Here is a 16,728-nt window from a genome sequence, read left to right on the forward strand (position 1 = left end):
AGGCAGGAAATTAAAGCAATAGGACGGTAGTTTGAGGGGTTAGAACGGTCACCCTTTTTAGGAACAGGTTGAATGTAGGCAAACTTCCAGCAAGAAGGAAAGGTAGATGTTGACAGACAGAGCTGAAAGAGTTTGACTAGGCAAGGTGCAAGCACGGAGGCACAGTTTCGGAGAACAATAGGAGGGACCCCATCAGGTCCATAAGCCTTCCGAGGGTTTAGGCCAGCGAGGGCATGGAAAACATCATTGCGAAGAATTTTAATAGGTGGCATGAAGTAGTCAGAGGGTGGAGGAGAGGGAGGAACAAGCCCAGAATCGTCCGGTAGAATTTTTAGCAAAGGTTTGAGCGAAGAGTTCAGCTTTAGAAATAGATGTGATAGCAGTGGTGCCATCTGGTTGAAATAGAGGAGGGAAAGAAGAAGAAGCAAAGTTATTGGAGATATTTTTGGCTAGATGCCAGAAATCACGAGGGGAGTTAGATCTTGAAAGGTTTTGACATATTCTGTTAATGAAGGAGTTTTTGGCTAGTTGGAGAACAGACTTGGCATGGTTCCGGGCAGAAATATAAAGTGCATGAGATTCTGGTGATGGAAGGCCTAAGTACCTTTTGTGGGCCACCTCTCTATCATGTATAGCGCGAGAACAAGCTGTGTTAAACCAAGGTTTAGAAGGTTTAGGACGAGAAAAAGAGTGAGGAATGTACGCCTCCATGCCAGACACTATCACCTCTGTTATGCGCTCAGTACACAAAGACGGGTCTCTGACACGGAAGCAGTAGTCATTCCATGGAAAATCAGCAAAATACCTCCTCAGGTCCCCCCAACTAGCAGAGGCAGAACGCCAGAGGCACCTCCGCTTAGGGGGATCCTGAGGAGGGACTGGAGTGATGGGACAAGATAAAGATATGAGATTGTGATTGGAGGAGCCCAACGGAGAAGAAAGGGTGACAGCATAAGCAGAAGGATTAGAGGTCAGGAAAAGGTCAAGAATGTTGGGCGTATCTCCAAGACTGTCAGGAATACAAGTAGGGTGTTGCACCAATTTATGTGTATGTATTTTCTGCTGGTGGTGGCTTTTAAGTATGGGATTTTGTTCAGTTTATGGTTTTGCAAGTGTAATTTTGGATCTCTCTCTCTCTCTCTCATAAATTAGTGTATCAGAAGTAAAATAAGCTCTCTCTCTCTCTCTCTCTCTCTCTCTCTCTGTCATAACTTAATGCATCAAGAGTAAAATAATCTCTCTCTCTCTCTCTCTCTGTCATAAATTAATGTATCAAGAGTAAAGTAAGTTCTCTCTCTCTCTCTCTCTCTCTCTCTCTCTAATGTAATATTATACACTACTATAAAATTTCTAAACTTTTATTAATCACAACTGTAATATTGTGGTATCAAAACCTTCTGACAACAACAGTAACAATCATGGGTATATTGGTCAACAAAAACATCAACTTTATAACTGGAGGCCACATTTTTAAACATTTCAGCACCTCACCTTGTCTACAATTGAAAACACAGGCTCTAGTGGAGGGCATTGCAGGTTTTCAGGATGTTAGTGGAAGTAGGGCAAGGATTCTTCAAGTCTCAAGTTACTGGGGGTTTTCAAAGGGGTTTTCATGATTCCAGTGATAGTTTTAACAAGGACTCTTCATTACAAATTGACACTAGTGGAAATTATTGGGGTTTTCATGATGCTAGTGATAGTTTGACCAGGACTCTGCATCACCATTAAGAAGAAACACCCATGAATACCCAACAAATAATCTCTGTGGCCTTTGAAAATAGTGTTTTACAATACAGGAGCAAACAGACTTATTAAAACAGTCTAGGGCAACAAAATATCAATAACATTACATTGGTAGCAAATTTACAATATATAAGATAACATATTTTTAAATTATTATTTCCTTTTATAAGATATATAATTCATTCAGCATGATATAACTTTCTCACACTTAAGAACAAAAAAACACTTGACAATGATAGACTTTGCTAGAATTATAGTGAAATTCATACACTGATATTCATAATACTGTACTCAAATAATTTCTTTAGGATCTGGCATTTAAGTGAGCCTTTTTTCATATGTATATTTTGTTGCCCTTGGCCAGTACCCTTCTTACATAAAAAAAATGCATTTAAACATCAGCAATCAAGACCAAATTGAGTAAAACAGATGAGGACAGGACAACACAGGCTTAAATGTTTGACTCAAATCCTGTAAGATAAACACAGGAGGTAAACACAAGCTGAGACCCTAAGACCTCCCTAAGACCTGTCAGCCCAGGTGCCGAAAGTGACACTGGGCTTGGGTGGAGGCGTGGAGGTTCTGGTGCCTGACGGGGAGGTGGAGGAGGATGAGGAAGGGAGGGTGAAATGCACAAATCCATATGCTTCCTGTAGCTGGTCAATGAGTTGCTTCTTCTCTGCTGGGGGAAGGAAGGAGTGCAGGGCAGCTTGGAAGTTCTGAGGGAGGAAAAGTATTGTTAAGTATTCTTTACTCACAAATGTATGGTAAGAATCACATTAAACACTAAGGAAGTTCTCTGCAAGGGAAATAAGGAATGCAGGGCAGAATAGAAAAATTGTACTGGTGAAGAAAGCCAAGTAGAAGTGAAGTGTGGACAGGAAATTAACAAGATATAATGTGAGGTACTATTAACAGCAACAGTTACTCACAGCACGGGTGAGGTGAGCCTCGGTGAGTCCCCACCGCATCAGCAGCTTGTATTCATCACTGAGTCGAGTGTCTGTCACTGTCGGGTCATCTGTGTTGATGCCAAAGCTCACCTCGTCCTCAGCGAATCTGTAAAAACATAACATTATTGCCTAAAACCATAAAAATTATATAAAAAATTCATTTTCCTTCCTATTCCTTTTTGAAATCTACATATCAAGCTTGAATCCTTTATTTTGTGTCCTATCCTGATTACTAACCCTGAGAATTTTGTTTATGTCAGCGTTGCTATATAAGAACACAAAAAAAATAAGGGAAGCTGCAAGGTGCCATCAGTCCTACACATGGCAGCCCCTGTATGAAATATACCTACTTATTTCCACCTATCATCCCCATCCATAAACTTACCTAACCTTCTTTGAAAGCTCCACTCACCACTGACAACCAGATTACTGAGTCCATTCCATTCATCTACCACTCAATCTGAAAACCAATTAATTCCTATCTCTTTTCTATATCTATGTGAAGTTTGAACCCATTATTTCTTGTCCTATCCAGATCAGTGACCCTGAGAATTTTGCTGGTGTCACCCTTGTTATGTCCCCTATATCAGCTTTAACTCAAGCCTCTTAGAATGAAGGCAAATACAAAACTAGAGCTGTGAATATATAGTTGGTGGAATCTCTTCATCATCATGAAAACATGGTGATTGGTGTACACAGAAGATATAAAAGAAAATGCAGTGATGTTATACTAATACTAATAATTAATTTGCCTACATCACATTTCTTGACCTCCAGCATCCTACAATGAAGAATACTAAACCAGTGCCATGAAAATCCTGACCTTAGTATAGGATGTCTCTTGGAGGGTGAGGAGAGGGACTGCATAGACCCTGTGAGGTAGGAGGAGTGTGGACACATCTCAAAGTGAATGTTCTCCCGCAGACACATCTTGTATATCTCCTCATCCTCCAACACTCGGTAGCCGTGACCTATTCTCTCCGCCCTGAACATCTCCACAGCCTGAAGTAAAGCACAGTTAAATTAGGGAATGTATAAGTGGGTGAATGCAGAACTACAATTCTTTAAAGGAAAAGGAAAATTGTGATATGACAAGGAACTCAGCATGAGGAGAGATAAGGATGTGCAGAACTGACAGACACCAGGATTAAGGAACATGCAAGTGGACAAATGCAGGATTACAATCATAAGACAAGGTATATGCTTCGTGTCAGGTATGGTAGCTAATGTTAAGATGATGCAACATGAAACTCAGAACAAAAAGATACAGATGTGCAGATCTCTAAATAAAGAGATAGATCAATGAGAGGAATTGAAAAATGCTGCATGAATTAAAAAGAGACAAAGGCATGGTAGCCAGTGTTAATGCAATAAGGGACTCATCAAGAGGAGATACAGATGTGCAGATCTCTAAACAAGGTGACAGATTGGTGAGAGGCATTACTTGAAAAAATACTGCAAAAAAAAAAAAAAAAAAAAAAAAAAAGAAGAAAAAAAAAAGAAAAAAAAACAATATTAAGATTATGAAACAAGAAAAACAATGACAAGAAATAAGGATAATCAGATCTAGAAATAAAATGTTGGATCAGTGAAGTACATTACTAAAAACTACTGAACAAGTGAGAAAAAACACTGGTTCTCGCCACCCACCATCTTGACACTGTCAGCTGGCCCTGCCTCACCGGCATGGATGGTTCGGTGGATGCCTTTCTCCTTGGCCGCCTCAAACACCGCCACGTCTGTTTCGCTCTTCATGAACGACTCATCTGAGGAAGGTTATACAAGTTAATACCCTTCATTGCTATTTGACATGTTTTCTTAATCACAAAGCATTTATTATTTACTTTATAGCCACTTCTGAGCATAATATTGGCAAGACATTGGATAATCAACTCTTTTCATCCCTTTTCTTCCTTGTAGGTGCTCTGAAAGATTCTACATATTGCCTTTAGTGTTGTGAATTGTTCCCTATTGCAGTGGAAAAGTCAATAAGTCTGAGTTCTTCTGTGGTCACGATAAATGCTTGAATTATTCCCTGAGGTGGAATTGAACACACACAGGTATAAGGACAGTGCTGTAGATGTCATGACCAAGTGACCATCAAGCTGTAAGATCAAAAAGGCCTCTATAACTCCAGTCAGTAGAATACAGTGCAGCTTACTCTCATTACAGAACCCCTCGTCTCCTGCAAGGTCGATGCCCACCACGCCACGCTCCTTGTACTCTTCACACAGCCGCAGCACCTCCCATGACCAATCTGCAAGAAGGGAACACTTGCTTCCTTTGCATCAGTGAGGCATACTCACTTATACAGCCTCAAACTACAATGTAATCACAACACATTGAACTAAAGGGCATAAGAATATAAAGGAAGCTGCAAGAAGACTTTAAGTAAGAACTAATGCAGGTGAAAGACTTGTACTCCAGCAGACTCACCTGAATGCCCCCAAATGCAGCACAGAATCACCCGAACTTTAGTGCCGAACTGCTGCTCCCCGCGAGACAACCCCTTCAGCACCGCATCCAGAATGTCATCCACCACCATCTCTGCCAGGGGAAAACGACACTAATTTCTGTTCGTTCCTCTAAGGTGTGAAGTGTTATAGAGATAGACAGATGGAGAGATAGATAAATTAAATGACTGATAGGTAGTTACATAGACAGATAGATAGACAGACAGACAGGCAGATATAAGTTTTCCTCATTCATTCAAGTCTAAATCTAAATTGAATCAAGTGATGTTATCAATATACTTAATAACTGACTTCTTAACCAGATAATACATGAATAAAGACCAGACATTGTGAACAAAGACTAGATATCAATTCCTCACCCTTCACTCCATTGACAGACCCATTAACGTGGTTGGCGTCTGAGTTGAGGTTCGGCAGCAAAAGGTGGGGCGAGAACCTCACCTCACAGTATGCCACACTCTCCTTTGCCTGGTCCTCCACAAACTCATATGATACCCTCTCTATCACCTTTGTGTCTCCGCTGTTGCAGGACAAGCAGGGGATTAGAAGAGTGAAAGGCTGTACTCTCTTATTAGCTTAGTATTCTACAAAGTGATGCGAAAGATAGCTATTCTTTCTGTTTCTATTACTATCATGTCTCTGCTGTGTCTAAGATAAGCTGCGAATGGTAAAAAATGAAGGATATACTACATATTATTGACTAAGCTTATAATTTTACATATTTTCTTTGATAATTCTCTCTTGGGACTGGCATCTCTAGTGGGCTTTTTTTTTTTTTGATCTATTTGTTGAGGCCTACATGTGGCATCCCTTGTGCACCCTCAAAATATAGTGTAATCACAACACATTGAGCATAAGAAACATATAATTTGTTGCCCTTGACCAGATCCCTTCTTACATTAAAAAAAAAGCTAGATTTGCAATTCTTCTGAAATAACTGCATCATAACTTTTATATTAAAATGCAATGATAACTAGATCTCAACATTTCTCTGATCCATGAAGTAAAACAGGTGAACTTTATAGCACTTTCTACACTCACACGATGGCCGGCATGAAGATACTGAAGGCCCGAAGGAAGTAGGCGAGGTCCCTGGGCTCCTGCACCTTCACTGCCTCCTTCAGGTCTGCCAGTGAGCCATTTCCAGGCAGAGGAAGGCCCTTCTGCCTGGAACAGTATGCAGGTATGAAAAGTAGTCATGGTGTAGATGTAAGCACTTCCCATCCATCAGAGAGAGAGAGAGAGAGAGAGAGAGAGAGAGAGAGCGCCTTAGTGTAACACTTGCTACTCCTCAAGCAATCTCACTGCTAGTTAAATCCTGTGTCATTAATTTGAATAATGATAATCTTTAGGAATCCTGTAGCTCCCCTAACGCCCTGTTGAAAAGCTACCATCTATCATATGTTGCATTTTTATTAATGTTACTCTGTCTTATTTCAACACCGTTCGAAGAAGTAATAAAGCCGCCATGTGTACTCAACGAAAAAAAAGTTTACTCTCGTCAACACCCTTGCCTCCTCCCCTCCCATCCCTACCCAAGTCGAGAAGTACAGGAGTAAACTAGTAACAAGTGATATGATCGAGTTTGCGTGTGTGCTTGCATTGAGAGGAGGTGTTTTGAGGGTCAGTAATTTTCACATACTATAGGAAGCCTGACAGTCTACTATTCGAGGTCATTTCTTTATGGGGTACTGGTACTCCCTCCTTCGCTACAAAGATTATGATGTTCATAGGGAGTACTTTCGAATGGTGTTCTGTAGTGTTCAGTGGCGTACCACGCACTGTTCAAGGCTAATTGGTAATAAGTTGTTGAGTGGTATGAATTCTTCGTTGTGTAAAGTGTTCTGCAGCTTACTATGTGTGCGTGGCTGGGATTGTGTTGTCATTCAAGCGTGGCTGGACGTGAATGATGGTGCAAAGATGCTTACTTGTCACTTGTTCTGCACCACCGCAATCACCAGCCAGTACCTGGTCCCTTCGCCCTGTATGTGTGAATTATTGTTTTTTATTTTATTTTATTTTTTTGTATAATTCTGAGTGGTTAATTAAAACGACTTCTTCTTTCCTCTACCACAGTTTTGTTACTACTAATATTTTACCCAAACGCAATTTTAGTTCCCTTTAAGATTTCGTAGCGGCGCCTTGATTATGACCACGATGTTGCGGCGTCTTTATAAATCAATTACTTAGTTTACAGTCCATTGCTTGGCTTTCCTACTGCTTCTCCACCACTTCTGCCTGTCCTTAATCTGATGCCAGCAGTGATCACACATCTAAACTATACGGAACATTAGATATAGATTCAACATGATTTTAATCTTAAAATCGCACGGCTGACACATGAGCATTCGTGGTCGACGCGTAGCAGCCTGTCAGTATGTCACCGTTCATTTATACGTGCAACTACGAAGGGAATGTAATGTGTGCTTGTCATGTATCTGAATGTGACTGTTGTGTGTGTGTGCGTGTGTGTGTGTGTGTGTGAATAATCTGCTGAACACGTGATCTCCAGCTATATCTTCCTTTTACCTTAAAATTTCTATGGATTTATGAGTGAAGCTAATAAAACCTTTTCACCCACAACATGCTTCAAATAAACTCTCACTGTGACTGTTTTCAAAGGCCACAGAGATCATACGTCGTGGTACCGTGAATGTTTTTCTCATGGTCCAACCCTTATGAAACTTTCACTAGAATCACACACACACACACACACACACACACACACACACACACATATATATATATATATATATATATATATATATATATATATATATATATATATATATATATATATATATATATATATATATATATAACTACTGCAAGCCAGATAACGTCCACTAGAGGCTGTTTGTTAAAAGAGTAGAATCCTTTTTAAACCACCACTAAAACATTAACATCAAAACACACTCGAGAAAACCGCAAATAACGTCCGTTACAGGCTGTTAAAAGTGTGGAATCCATGTTAAACTACCACCAATCATAAAAACACTATTCAAGACCGCAATAACATCGGATAGAACATGTTGAGAGTATAGAAACCTACCATTATTTATGAAAACAGCTCAAAAAACCGTATAACATCCGCTAATAAACTAAAGAAGTGACGCTGGAATGTTTTGAGGATGCATTTCAAAAGAGCACGACTTCCAATCCACGGCGAAGGTTTCTCTTACTTCTCATTAACTCTTGTCTAAATTTCAGGGTAAGCGAGGTTTAGCAACGAGGATTAGCAATTATTTCTACTACTGAACTAGGGAGAGTGTGAGAGAATAGATACTTTGAAAGTAATTAGGAAAACACCATGTTTTTTTTTTTTTTTGTTCTGCAAATCCATTAGTTTTCATGCAGCGGAGATGAAATATTAACGTGTCTCTCTGTTTATTAGATGCTGTGAGTATATTTAGCTTTCATGCAGTGGGGATGAAATATTATCATTCTCTCTCTCTCTCTCTCTCTCTCTCTCTCTCTGCTCCAGGGGTTTCGTGGCCTTGAAGTGTGTGTGTGTGTGTGTGTGTGTGTGTGTGTGTGTCAGAAGATGATACTCAGAAAGCTGGAGGTGAACAGGGACGATACTACTACTACTACTACTACTACCATTACCATCAACGCTACTGCTAAGGTTACCAGTCTTATTTCACTCGTCTCGGAACAGCCGCGGTCGTAAGCACTAAGTTGGCAGACGCTAATCTTGACCACTTTGAACCGCAGCCGTCTATATGTATCCTAGAGGCTAAATCCGTCAAGTGCTTTTAGTGGCAGAGCAGAAATACTAATGTCAAAGGCCTGTGTTCTTTAAACGTCTTGTTCTTCCACCAGGGCAGTTTCCTAAGGTGACAGGTGTTGTTTTATTTATTATTTATTTATTTATTTATTTTCATGTGGAATCTATGTTAAACTATTAGGCGTTTTCTCATGATTGTGTTTTTTTTTCTACTTATAATGTAGAATTCTTGTCAAACTCTTATTCGTGTTTTCAAAGCTTTATTATTTATTTATTTTTCTAATTACGATGAAGAATTCTCGTAAAAAAAATATTAGTCGTGTTGTCATTAGTGTTTTACCTTAATGATGTAGGATTCTTGCTAAACTATCACCAAATTAATAATAAAAGATAAAAATCACTGAAAAGGCTATTAACTTCCTCTATAGCCTGTTCAATGTAAAGGAACACGCCATATCATTTAGAAATACGGTAAAAAGTAAAGAATATTAATTTAGTTATGTTAATGTTGGGGGAAATTCCGTTTTCTTTAAATCCATTGTCTTTATGAATAATGATGATAGCTTTTGCCAAAAGCCACCCAGCCAGAGAGAGAGAGAGAGAGAGAGAGAGAGAGAGAGAGAGAGAGAGAGAGAGAGAGAGAGAGAGAGAGAGAGGCAGTCTTAAGATAGTATAGTTAATGGTGTATTTCAAGGAACGCCTAACCTCATACTTCGGCTGAAAAAAAAAAAAAAAAAATGAGGAGGAGGAGGAAGAGGAAAAATTGGTGATGGTGGAGGAGGAGGTGGAAGAGAAATATCCTTAGAGCCAAAAGGAGAAAGAAATTAAAGGATAAAAAAAAGACAAAGAAGAAAATAATGAAACGAGACTTTCTGCCAGAGAGAGAGAGAGAGAGAGAGAGAGAGAGAGAGAGAGAGAGAGAGAGAGAGAGAGAGAGAGAGAGAGAGAGAGAGAGGCGTATACTATGCAGGTGTCGCACTACCAGCGCACCACCACCACCACCAGTAGCAAGTTGGCGGGTGGTGGGCACCTGTGAGGCGAAGCTAATGAGAGTGACCGGGTGCACAGGAGATGCTTTTGGCTCGCTCCCTAAGAGACAACGGCAACACCAGCCTAATATTCTGTCCCACCGGCTGGCATTGGCACGGAGCTTCACCCCCTTACACGCGACTATCCCCTCATGCACTAACAAATAACCGTTCACATCACAAAGGCCTCGGGAGAGAAAGTTAAACGCCACACACACACATATACACACACACGTATAGGTTAGTAGTCACGTAGCCAAATTCTTACCCTCATTTAGAATATTTCAGTAGTTTTTGCGAGTGTAAAAGACTGCGGACACCAAGCTGCCTTTGTTTTAAGGTTTGTTTCTCGTATTAGTAGTTTTATTTCGAAGTTTAAATACTGGGGTAACAAAACTTATATGACAAAAACAATGATTATGAGTCTTGAAACTTGATAATATTATTTTAAACGCACCGTGAAAGCAAATATATACTCGTGATCAGCCTGCATTTGTTTGTTTCTTGTGTTTATACTTTTAATTTATGGTTTACGTACAAAGATGGCAGCACACATACAGCGAGAACAATGGATATGCGTCTTAAAGCTTGAGAATATTATTTGAAGAAGCCAGTGAAAGCAAATTAACTCATGATCTGCTAGTCATCTTCATTTCGCAATCACTTTCACTTATTGCAACGTTTTCCTCAGTTTGGTGTTCCTTGCTGATTTAATATTATAAAACTTGACAAATGAGAGATTCTTAGCAGATTAGACGCGGTCAATATAAAACGTAATGACTACAAGGTGACACAGGCTAAGATATGAGGCTATAATATTATTAGGTATTAGGCTGTACATCCATTTAATTCTTCAACCAACCCAGTATTTCTTATGGACGTGGCAGACTATTACGTTACAAGATATGAAGTATAGTATTCTCTCCTCATAACTGGGAATCCCAAGTTATCTTTTTAGTTAAGAGTGGTCATGTTTTTCGTCTTCCTTCTGTGTATCGTTTGCTCAAGTCTCGTCCACGTGCGTCGCTCTCCAAGCAGACTAATATTGCAGTAAAATATTCCTCTTCCTTTATGCCATCTTCCATTCCCAGAGCGAGAGAGAGAGAGAGAGAGAGAGAGAGAGAGAGAGAGAGAGAGAGAGAGAGAGAGAGAGAGAGAGAGAGAGGCTGAAGAACAACAATGACGAGGTAGTTTTTCATGACCACAGATCCACACTTCCACCTCACCGATGCGTCGCCACAAAGTAAACAGTAACACAGCAACGCACTAAACAACACAAACAGCCCAATGACCGACGATAAACACACGTAACCGTCTTTAAAATGTACTATTAAGTTGCATATATATAACTTGATACTGTTTTGCATGTGAGGACGACAGTTAATGGTGGTGCTGACGGGAAAACTGTAATTTCTTTTTCTACTTACCGCATAACCTCCCAGATGGTTTCATGTCTTATGGCTCCGTCAAGGTGAACGTGCAACTCCACCTGAGGAAGAGAGAACATAGGCTATAACAGAAAACTCAGCTCTTTTATTGCTGTCGTAACCCAAGATGAAACACGAAAGAAAGAATATGAGACAAGAATGGGAGAACGAAGAAGTGAAGGACGAATTACGAACAGAAAGATCGTGCAGCATAGAAACACGGCAGCTATATAAAAGATTCAACTGTTCTATTGCTGTGGCGTAACCCAAGAAACGTCAAGAGATGAAACACGAAAGAAGGAAGAACATTAGGTAAGAATGGGAGAAGAAATGATTGAGGAACTAAGAACATCAGAGCACATCAGCTATATACAGACAGTTAATGCAACTCTTATATTGCCATGGCTTTCCTTTGCTGACAACCAAAACACTAAAAAAGAAGAAAAAAAAAATGTTTCAAGATATATACGCAGAACACAATGATTTTGAAGGGGACAAGAAACTAATGATTCAAAGAAAGAGATACTTCTAATCAGAAAGTCAGACGCCACACACTTGATGAAAATAATAATTCACATCACGGTAAATATATTCAGCGGGTCAGTTGTGTTAGGTAAGGTTGGTTAGGAAAGCGTCCGCCGGGCTGCTATTGTGTGTGGCTGGGCAAAATTGGGTTAGGTAAGGCTAGCACCTGGCAGGACCCACCCACCAAAGAGTGCACCATTAAGTCCCAACACGTCTTTGGTTGTCCCACACGGAAGACGATGACCTCAACAGCTTAGTTCCTGCTCATTCCTCTCACTCGCCAAGCATTTTTCCCAGTTCATCTTGCAGAATACCTGGTATCCATTTTTTCCTACATTCACTAAGTTTTTTCTTATCTTTGTGTTCCTTTTGTCATTTGTAAATCAATAAAGAGCTTCGTATGTTAAAAGAGGATCATAGTAAAAGAATTAGTATATAGCTATTAATGGAAGCTAAATTGAGCAAGTCTTTATTAAGGTAAATGGAAATAATACAAAAATTTTCAAAAACTTAATATTTTCTATCTCAATTATTACTTGGTATCTAAATAATACTTCACAAATCTTTCCTCTCATAGACTAGCCTTACTGACTTCCTGCACCTTCCCTCAGCTATATTCCTATCCTCTTTTCGAATCTTTTCTGTCACTCACAACAAAATAGTGGTGATACATTGCCCTTCTACCACAGTGAGGGGTGCCAGGGCAAACAAACACACGACTCACAGGAAGGGACGAGACAAGGGGTAGGGAGGAGTTAAGGAGCAACAAGACGGCCATTAACAATTTCTGAGACACCCACTCGAGGTTAGAATGACTCACCACTCCCTCTCTCTATCTCACTCTCTCTGAAGCCTTCCTCTTCTGTCTCCCCCCTCTCCCTCTCCCACATCCGTCCTTCACCGAGGACTCGACTAAGAGAGAGAGAGAGAGAGAGAGAGAGAGAGAGAGAGAGAGAGAGAGAGAGAGAGAGAGAACAAAATATATTATAGTTTATGTGCTTATATTTATACATGTGACAGTTCCCGTTCATTTTTGGAGGCGGTGATGGAGACGGAAGCCTAAACTTGCGCAAAGCTATTATATTAAGGTATACTAAGGCATATTTTCAGGGCCTTCGTCCGGGAATACCTTAAGAGCGAGGTCATCCCTAAAATGTCATGTCCGTGGAACAGGTTAGGGAGTGGGAGAAGAGTGGAGAGGGAGAGGGAAGGACAGAGGGAGTGGCCCGAGTGCGCGTGTGTGTGTGTGGTTAGGAATACTGTAGGAACCTTGAAAGCAAGTTCGTGTGGGAGTAAATGATAATAATGATAAGAAAAAAAGGAGAATGGTAAAAAAGAAAACGCAGTAGTGATGGAAGTTAGCGTATAAAATTTTACAGTACGGTTTGGTGAAGAGACTAACTAGCATAAAAGGATTTAGGAGGATAAAAAGTGGAAAGATTATTTGTGCTGGATGTTAAACTCCTGTCTCTCTCTCTCTCTCTCTCTCTCTCTCTCTCTCTCTCTCTCTCTCTCTCTCTCTCTCTCTCTCAAAAAAAAAAAAAAAAAAAAAAGCACAACACAACTGCAACAGCAAGAGAGCTAAGTTAAAAAAAAAAAAGTAAAGATGCGGTCTAACTCGTCCCATCTCTCTTTAAAGAAAAAAAAAAGTAAAAATAGAAATGAACTAATTGTTTGAAAGCGGTAATACATATGTTTGTTTAACGGATGCAATGAAATACACTGTTGCCATATTTGTTTAGATGTTGGCAGCCACTGAGTCAGTTAAACTTAAAATGTAACGTATTATATTATCATTATTACTTTTTTTTTCTGATTTATTCGAAATGTCAAGAAATTAATTAACTGTTTCATGAAATTCTTGATTATCTGTTAATTTGATCTGGACTGTTCACTATTTTCATAACATATTCATTATCATCATTACATTTACGAGTGTATTGTATTCATTTTGAGATTTACAGGGAATATTTAAAGTCCATTAATTCCGTCATAAGATTCTTAAGTATTCATTAATTTTATCTCGACTGTTCACTATTTTCATCTATTTTTGTTTTCATTATCATAACATTCAGACTCTCACACTGAGATCCATTTTCTGAAGCACCTCTGCCCTGTAACTCCGCTACTTTAAAAGGCTCTAGTTTGGTTTTTAAGTGTTTTTACGATTTCAGTGACAGTTTAACAAAATTTCTACATCATTAACGAGAGTAATAGTCTTGGGAACCCGGCCAATCATCTCTGTGGCGTTTGTAAAGAGCCGTGGTGACAGCAGTTTCTGAATTCGAGCCTCAGTGTTAGAGAAAGCCACACACGGGGAGCTTTTTCGTTATAAAGATACGCATGGCAACAAACTGTTATTGTATTCATGAGGTTGTGCTTGCTTATCGACATCAGGAAGTTACATCATAGCTAGTAATGTAAAAACAAGTCAGGCTCAGCAGGTGGTTTGATAAATAGGTTTCTTTATACTTAACTTTCACGTTATATCAATAAGAAAACGTTGTTATACTTCTACTTTTAAATAATTGTATAGGTCCTTTCAGTATGCATTAATTATACGCCAGTGTCCTTCATCAATGACTAAATAATAATGGTAATAGTTTCAGATATGTCTAATACACTTTTCTGATGTTATCTGTCAAGTCTCAGTTTGTATAGCAACATCAAAGCTTTACGTCATTGGATTATATAAATTAAGTAATTCCAACACACACACACACACACACACACACACACACACACACACACACACACACACACACACACGTTCTTAATATTATTCTTATATTTCTTCAGTGAGATCTATCATATTTCATTCTAATAAACATGAATTCTTCTAGATATTCTTCTAACTTAACAATATTTCAGTGATACTTGTCGTATTTCACACCTCCAAATCATATATATTTTTTCTGTTAAATTTGTCAGATCTTCATGAGTAATCCATTATCTCTCAGGCTTATGTCATATAACATATCATACGCAAACATTATTCAGTCCTGATTAGTTATCTCTAATATATAACTTCACGTAACACAAACACACACACACACACACACACACACACACACCGCCTGTTCAAACCTTGTAAGACGCTTTCTAAACACACACACGCTCAACAGTAGCTCGAGGCAAGAATATCACGGTGAAAACACTAAGAGAAACCTTATTTCAAATCATACGAGTCATTGAAATTCCTCACTTCCTTTGACGCACCACTACTACCACCACTACCACCGCCACTACCCGCATACCAGTCTCCACCACCACCAGTACCCACCACCATTACCAGTCTGCCCATCTGCCTCTTGTATAGCCGCTCCCTCTACCATCATCACTACCACAGAACGTTCACTCACTGTACAGCGACATAGATGAAAAACTAGAAAAAAAATACACAAAGAAACGAGAAAACTTCAGAAACTTCATCTATTACTATTAAGAAGTTTGAAAATACGGTTACGTTGTGGATTTTTAAGGTGTATCGGGTTATATTGTGTTTAAATGGCAGGTTTAAATGCCCGCCGTGCCTAGACAATCTCTCAAGCACCCAGGCATTCCTAGATAACAAAACAAGAAAAAAATCCTTCCATTCACCTTATCATCTCAGCAACCTCAAGAACAAACAGCCCCAGCAGTCAATGTAAGGTGTCAGAAACTGGAAGGCTCAGAATACTGTCAGAGAATCAGAGACTCACCCGTGACTTGGGCCGGTGTTTGAGTGGCTCGTTGAAGATCATCACTACTCAGTACCGCACTCCTGCTCACTCCACACTGCTGTCACCCCCACGCTGCTGCCTCGCCTTTGCCGCCGCCACCACTGCGCTTACTGCCGGGCACATCACGCGCGCTCCGGGGCCTCGCTTTAATGACCTGCCTGAAGCGCGCTGTTCAAAACCCAAACTCGTTTTCTTCCAACGTCCCCGCGTGTAATCGCGACAGGTTCTGACGTGTTCTCATCTAAAGTAGGATTTTCGAAGAGGTTTTCGTGGTTTAAGTGAGTGTTTGCCAGGGATTCCGCATCGTTAGTGGGAGAAAACACTATTGAGATATCTGTTTATTAGTTTTGCTTGGCTTCTGCAGATAGTTCTTCTGATGAGGTTAATGGCGTTTTGAAATGCGTCTCCATATCTGATGCCTGTCTCAGTGAAGTTCTTCGAAATGATAACCACATTCATCATTTAGTAATACAGCATCTAAAATTCTCACATCTGGACAAGTGGAAAAAAAAAATAAATAAATAAATAAATACCACACCAAAATATCATTCAAAAAGTTCAGAAAAATCTACGTTGAAAATTTTATTATTAGTAATGTTGTTTAGTCTTCTCTTTCACAGTATTTTATTCATGAGTCCTTATTTATGATCGTAAAATGAGTAAAATAAAAGGTAAGAATATCTAGAGTTACCGCTTCAATATACGTTTTCTCTCGAGGCAGTGAGAGGGTGAGAGAGAGTGAGATGGGAAGCTGGAGGCGAAGCGCAGCAGAGATGAAAAGTGTTATTTGCACTTTCTATTTACTGACTGTTGGTATCACTAGTGTTACGTTTGTACCAAGATTCATTAGTAGGATTCTGAGCTATTACGTCTTTTCTATGGATCAACATTTTGTTCTCTCAATCATAAATGCTATCAAAGGCCGCAAAGATTATTTGAATTTTCGTGGCTGTTTTTATTTATTTTTTTTTCCCATTGGTGATGCAGAATCCTTGTTAAAGTATCACCAAAATCATGAAAACGCTCTTGAAAATCCTTACAACTTCAACATTTAGCTCTCTCAATTATAAATGTTATGAAAACACGGAGATGATTATTCGGATCCCCCATTGGTGTTTTTCCTACT

The 16,728-nt window shown here is 39.5% G+C and overlaps 1 protein-coding gene across 1 annotated transcript; it reads right to left on the reverse strand.

Annotated features, from left to right (window-relative positions):
* Positions 1 to 1,342: 1,342 nt before the first annotated feature.
* LOC135090531 (adenosine deaminase-like) lies at positions 1,343 to 15,737 on the reverse strand. Its single transcript, XM_063987345.1, has 10 exons — positions 15,582 to 15,737; positions 11,356 to 11,417; positions 6,212 to 6,337; positions 5,530 to 5,690; positions 5,133 to 5,243; positions 4,858 to 4,953; positions 4,347 to 4,462; positions 3,520 to 3,698; positions 2,676 to 2,802; positions 1,343 to 2,462 (listed from the first exon to the last, which is right to left on the reverse strand). The coding sequence occupies exons 1-10, from the start codon at positions 15,621 to 15,623 to the stop codon at positions 2,265 to 2,267; spliced, it is 1,218 nt and encodes a 405-aa protein (XP_063843415.1). The 5' UTR covers positions 15,624 to 15,737; the 3' UTR covers positions 1,343 to 2,264.
* Positions 15,738 to 16,728: the final 991 nt, after the last annotated feature.

Source organism: Scylla paramamosain, chromosome 35 (assembly GCF_035594125.1).
Source record: "Scylla paramamosain isolate STU-SP2022 chromosome 35, ASM3559412v1, whole genome shotgun sequence".
In the NCBI taxonomy this organism is placed as follows: Eukaryota; Metazoa; Arthropoda; class Malacostraca; order Decapoda; family Portunidae; genus Scylla; species Scylla paramamosain.